General features: G+C 46.1%; 1 protein-coding gene across 1 annotated transcript; it reads right to left on the bottom strand.

Moving 5' to 3' along the window:
• Positions 1-1,942: 1,942 nt before the first annotated feature.
• Positions 1,943-5,830, bottom strand: LOC127749915 (uncharacterized). Its single transcript, XM_052269964.1, has one exon. It carries the CDS (start codon positions 5,828-5,830, stop codon positions 1,943-1,945), a length of 3,888 nt encoding a protein of 1,295 aa, XP_052125924.1.
• Positions 5,831-6,518: the final 688 nt, after the last annotated feature.

Below are 6,518 nucleotides of genomic sequence, written 5' to 3'. Positions count from 1 at the left end.
TGCAGTGTGTATGCATCTTCCCCTTCCAAAAACTTAACTGTTTTTTCTTTTTTCTCCCCTGTAGCTTTCCACAGCTTCCAGGCTGTTCCGTAAGCCGCAGGGTGGGCAGGATCGTGGTATACATCACCAAGTTTTCCAACCATGTCTCTTAATTGTTTTTTTAATTTGCTTTTTATTACCTTTTTTTGTCTGTTTTTTTGTATGTTTTTTAAACTGTGTTTTAGGTTTTACAACACGCCCTGTACTTCTGATCACTGTGAGCCCAGAACCACTTTGATTCCTAGCCGTAATGATGTCAGATCTTCTGGTTGAGTTAGACACTAGCTCCAATGGAAAATTAATAGAAGATAAGGCGTGGATAAAATTTGAAAGTCCCACAGGCTCAAAATTTTTGCGTGTTCGTGTCAGGTCGGAAATAAGATCGATAATATTCGAGTTCGGAACAGGTTTGCTGTTAATCGAGACGGTTCCCGCAGAATCCCATGTGATTTTCGAGTCCGCCTGTTTTAAATAATCAAATATTCTGAGTGCATGTGCTTTATATGTTTTTGGCAGCGCTGCAGAGAGTTGTCGACGAAGCATCGCACCGCTTTCATCGTCATCCTCCTCTTCCTGTGTGATTCCCTCGAGAGAAATGTGTAGAGGTTTTGTGCGCTCTTTTGTAAAATGTAAATACCTCTGTAAAACCTGATTATAAACTTTCCACTTTTCAGAATCATCTGCATATTTTTTATCGCGCATAATCTTTTCCATCTCTGAGTCAAGTGAGCTCGATTGAGTTTGAATGGCGGATGGTGTTGTGTCATTCATCCTGGCCACAGTCTCGTGTGGCACAAGGATCATTTTTTTAACGTGATTCATTTAAAAAGACTAGGGAGAACGGATGCTACAGTCGACAGTAAAAGCGGTAGGAAAGACCCGCCTGTCTGAAGAACTTGCTTTTTTGATTTCCACCCCTCACCCTTTTGGGCCAGACGGCGAATCTGAGAGCGGTATCTTTTGAGTTTGGCCCTCTGACTTGAAGTGAGTCGAATGTTACCACTCAGAAGATTATCGCAGATCTCACAGATCGAATAGACAAGTGCCTTGTCGGAGTTATCGAGGATAGCTTTACGTAGCTTCGGCTTAGCAGCCTGCAGAACCTGAAGTACCGCTTTGTGCGTTTTCACGCGAGGGGCCATCGTGTGCTAATGAACTAATGAGTGATCCATCTCTCTTTTATACTTTCCCTTGGGTATGTACACGGCCGTGGACTCGCCAGGAAAAATGGATGTACGCATGCGCAAGTGTTCTTGTTGTGAAGGTTTGAAATCAAACAAGATGTATGTAAAGCCAGCTTTTGTAGCATCATGATAGGCCTCAAGGAGAGCGCGAAAATGTGTAGGATCAACTTGCATGCAGAACGTTCGTATCTGAGCGAGATCTCGACTGGTTTTAAAGAGAATTATATAGTGAGAGTTCAGGCTGATCTGTCTTAGGCCGTCAGGATAGAGACACTGACTTAAAAAGAAAATGGATAAATTTCGATGATGACTGCCCTTGATGAAAAACTTAAGGATTTCCTCGTGGTGTGATTTTATTTCATCCATAAAATCGTCAATGACGATCAACTTAGGCCCTTGGCCAGGGGGATGATCCTCGAGGAGGGGGAGTTCTTGTCTGAAATCCACTGAGTGTTTGCTCCGCAGGTCCTCGTAGAGAGGCTGCCACTCTGAGTAATAAAAAATGATTTGTTCAAGTGTAACATTAAACATTTCAGCTCTGTTCTCAATTAAACGTTTTGTGAAATGGGTTTTCCCACTCCCCGTCCCTCCGACCACTAGGGCCGTACAGGGGTGTTGAAACCTCAACTCCATTGTCAAGACTGATGACTCATTGTGTGCCTGTCTCTCTTTTATAGGGCCAGCCTGCTCCTCCCTTGCGCAAGTGTGTTGCCTATCTATTAGGCGTCCCTCAAAGTTTCAAGGGCCTCAAGTAATGCTTGATCCTCCTGCTCAGCATTAAGCCAGCGATTGTACCCATGGGGAACGGTGTCCCCCTCGCCGACACGGCGCCTCTTGGAGTTCTTTGCCTGCCATTTCTTAGAGGTGTCACGGGTGACAACTCTCCAACCCGGAAGCCTTGCAATCTGTCTTGGAATCGGGACTGTTATAGCATCTTTCTGTCCTAAGACCATAGCCTTAAGATTGTGAAATGTGACAAGTTGATCACATGACTTGTTAATATTGATTCCTCTCACTTTTATAACGACCCCTACATTGTTTGGGTCACCCCCCTTTGCCACCAAATATGAATAGTTTTTAGGTCCTGCACAGACCATTTCTAATATGAAACTTCCAGGGCCGAACTGCTCACTGACTTGATCTGTTAGGTCCCCCAAGTGAGTTCCCAGACGCAGCTCTGGCTCTCCCGGGCGGCTAATGTATGCACAGGAATCGGTATCAGCGTAAATAGCTCTCTCCCGCACTGTGTCTAAGTATTGGTACAATTGCATGCGACCGTGACATGTCGTGAATGCAGCGTGAAGAAGGGATGAGGTTGGGAGAGATTCTTCGCTGTCATTGACCGGTTTCCAAGACACTTGGAGACATGTTTCGGAAAGAGGCAGAAGAGTCTGTACAATTTTTTTAGGGTCTGAAATAATGTGCATCAGTTCCCCATAATCATACACAAATTCTGTTTTTGACCTTAGGCATTTCTCGCCAAATTTACCCCAGAATGAATTGAGCATAAGCTTGCTGAGCTGACGCAGGGCAGGATTGTATTCCATTTTATTTGGGTCTATTGTAATTCCCTCACATTTTAATATTTCTTCCACGTATTTTTGCTGTGCTTCTGGTGTATCACAGTTTTCAGGCCAACCACTTGCCTGAATCTTTAGTGCCATGAAACAGCGTACATAGGCTGATAAGAGCCCATCCTCCCCAGTTTCAGGATTGTATTTCATTTCCCCCGGGTATTGATACACTTCATGCACTGTGCTTAACTGATATGACTTTTCCAGAACGGCGAGCTTGATTTCAGGGGCGCACCACGTTCCCGTCAACTGTCGGTCTTCTGGATTGTCATGAGAGCAAATCTCCTCACTCTCAGTTTCAGCGCAAAGCCGACAGAGAGGGAAATGTAATTTTCCCCCACATTTGTAAGGCAAAACGGGGATGAACAAATCCCGAGGAGGTAGTAAAGTTGCCTTGATAACTCCGTTCCACTCATGTACATCTGGCATAGTGGGGTCACCCTCCAAAAAAATGCGAGGGTGCCCAAAACTATACTTTCCCCGCAGGTTGGCTGCAGGATATTCAGAGATAACATCGACCATCATTATTTTTTCGCCCTCTTTCAGATTTGCTTTGTAATACGCTTTGAATGCACTTGTTCGTCCGCCTGCTAAGGCATCACGAAGATTGAGCGGCTGAGTTCTCTGTGTAGGGTGTGATTCAAAGTAGTTTTTGACATCAGGATCATTTTCCATGTCCCATTTAAAATCACATTCCCATTTCTCAATGACTTTATATCCATGTGTACGGAACATCTGGGTGATTTTCTGAGTCTGTTGAAAACGGTTAACACCGCAGCCTTCTTCTGAGGGGTAGTGCTTTGGACAGTGGTGCCAGTAACACCCGTGAAACTGGTAAATTCTGCGTTCAATTGTGTTGTCAATGAGAGAAATCTCAACATATCCATCGACACGCCGGCCCAGGACGGACACCTCACGATCTGTGTGTATGGTTTTGATCGTTTCCCCTAATTTGAATGATTCATAGTCTAACCACTGTAGAGCGACGTGACTTTGCTTCCCCCTTCCGTGGTAACCCCCTGGTGGCACAATACCAATCGTGTCTTTCTGTAGAAAGTTTCTCCTAAAGGCTGCCATACACGCACCGCTGAGGGAAATGCAGTTGAACATTGGATCAAACCCTGCTTTTTCCGAGAAAAGAGAGCGAAAGGATTGGCACGCCTGTCTGAGGATCGTTACGTCTGATATACAATAGTCGATCAGTTCCTTGCGGAAGTTGAAAACATAGTTGTTTTCAACTTGATCCTTATACCATTGCTCAAACTCATAGTACGCCTTATCCTTCATACCTGAGCTGCAATAATACTTTTTATCAAGCATAGGACCAACATAAGAATAAAATTCTGATCGATTAGCCAGATAGCACCAGTGGCCTTTCTTGAGCTCGGTAAGACCAAAGCTCTTTGGCATAGCAGCGAGTGGCATGGGTAAGAACATCAATGAATCAATGAACTTGAAGTTGCCTATTTTAAGGCAAATTATTTTGGCCCCCTGTAGTGTAATTTCGGGCTTAAGCCCGTGAGCTATCAGCTCCTGAAGAATGAACAACACATCATACGCTTTTGCATTGTGTGCTACGAGCAAAATTTCTGTCTTTGCAGGGAAAGATTTTAAATATGTGAGAAACTGTTGGACAACGTTGATATTTTTGTCATCCAAATTATGAAATATGTGCTGGCGATTTTGGCAGTTCTCACAAAAATATTCATTTTGATCGATGTGCTTACATTGATCACAGACAGTTTGTGTCACTAAAAGGTTTGGTTTGTGCTCAAAAATGTCGTCTTTTCCCTCTATGGGGTCCACTTGAGAACATTCAAAATCGTAGTAGACCGTCAAATATTTCCACTTAGGGCGCTTTTCTCGTTCAGACCACGGCGTCATGTAGCATAAGTGATTTTCCCTGACGTTGTGTTTGCAATACTGGCAGTACACTGTGTTACAGACATGTGACGCCTCACGTTGAGTACTATAACTTGTAGAACACAACGCACAAAATTTAAATGTCTCACACTTTGTTTTAGTGGCACGGTGTAGTTTGATGGTCTTATGATTTTCTAGACAATCCGGTCCTGCAAATTGATGACCGCAGTCTCCACAACGCTCAAGAACCACCCCAGGTTGATCATGAGGGTCCGGGCCAAAGCACCGCCAACATGATCCTTGGCACTGATGCTCTCCTTTCTTATTAAAGAACACAGCGCACTTTTCACAGTCATAATCATAATCAAAGGCTTGCCGAGGAAACATGATTGCAGAAAAATGCTCTTTGTGAAGCAAGAGATATATGTTTTTTAAGCCCACTGCATAGTCCCCCTTGTAAACACAGTCTTTGCCTTTCTTATCTGTGAAGACAATGATCCTATAGGTAGCCTTAAGAAATTCCTGCAGTCGAGCGACTTCAGCCAGACCGCATGATTTCTGTGAGTCAATGCCTGCCGATTGGCACAGATAAAGTGCCTGTTCTGTTAGCACATTACCCACATCTTTTTTTATTTTGTACAGGACTCTGCGTTCTTCATTGTATTTAGCAATAGCCACACTAACACTTCGTGTAAGACACATGCTGTCATTCGTGTTTTGAGGTGACCATATTGATGCCGCGTCTGACTTCCTCTTAAGCCATTCATCCATCGTCTCATTGACAGACCTGCCATGCGTGCGTCTGCCTCCTGCCTCAGGAGTGGGAACGTGTATGTAGCTGACAGTCATCTGCCCATCAGAAAAAAACTGCTGATTGGAATTCAGAACTCGCGACAACTTGTCGATAACGACCTGACCTGAAAGCTGGTCTGCACGTCTCATAGAGAACCATAGAGGATTCTCTACGTTGTGATTATTAGCGATCTCAAGGACTACCATGTCGTCGTCCTTTGACCCTACAGCTGTGCGCTGTCGTTCTAACACTTTATCAAACATGGAGGTCATGAGAGCTTCAGAGGGAAGTGACTCGCCCAAACCTTTTATAACTATCACTTCTTCTCTAAACTTAATGTCTTTAAATCGCTTGAGTACCCGCTCACGTGTCTGCATTACCTCCAAGGTAGGTCCTTCCTCCTCCTCCTTCTCCTCCTCACGATGGCGTTTGGCTGCTCCTGGTGAGCGGGACAGACCTGGCTGAGGTGAGGGAGAGCGTGTTCTAGAGGGGCCTGGCTGAGGGGATGGCGACCTCGGGGGAGGCGGCGTGGCGGCCCGTGGCGTCGTGGGCCTTACCGGTGGTGCAGTGGGGCGTGGCGCCTCTGCAGGGGGTGAAGCAGGGCGTGGCGGAGGCGTGGTGGCCCGAGGTGGCGCATTTGAACCACAGCCTACCATGGCCAAGGCCATGCTGTAAGTTAGGGCTGCTTGAGGATCAGACCTCCTCAGGTCCTTCAAGTACGCCTGATACCCAGCAAGCAAGAACGGAATGACCCTTGGGTCTTGCCGCTCTGCTGCAGTGGCCCCAACGAGCTGCCCGAGAAACGTCTTGTACGCCTCTGCGAGCAGCTCCGGAAACATAAACATGCCTTCCTCCCACTCGTCCAGAATCTCCAACAACTTGGATGAGTCCATGGCGGTGAGAGTGAAGAGACGGGGTAAGGAACGGCGCGAAGACCGAAGGAACGGCGCGAAGACCGAAGGAGCGGCACGAAGACCGAAGGAGTGGTGAAGGAGTAAGGAGATGGTGTATCGCGGACGAGGCCGGAGGGACAATGTGTCGCGGACGAAGCCGGAGGGACAATGA

This window comes from Frankliniella occidentalis, unplaced genomic scaffold, assembly GCF_000697945.3.
Source record: "Frankliniella occidentalis isolate FOCC.00 unplaced genomic scaffold, Focc_3.1 Scaffold5, whole genome shotgun sequence".
In the NCBI taxonomy this organism is placed as follows: domain Eukaryota; kingdom Metazoa; phylum Arthropoda; class Insecta; order Thysanoptera; family Thripidae; genus Frankliniella; species Frankliniella occidentalis.
Note: the sequence above shows the minus strand (reverse complement) of the source record. Positions and strands in the feature narration are given on the sequence as shown.

Coding starts and splice junctions, on each gene's coding strand:
- LOC127749915 (XM_052269964.1), bottom strand. CDS start 5,830: ATGCAGACACGTGAGCGGGTACTCAAGCGATTTAAAGACATTAAGTTT.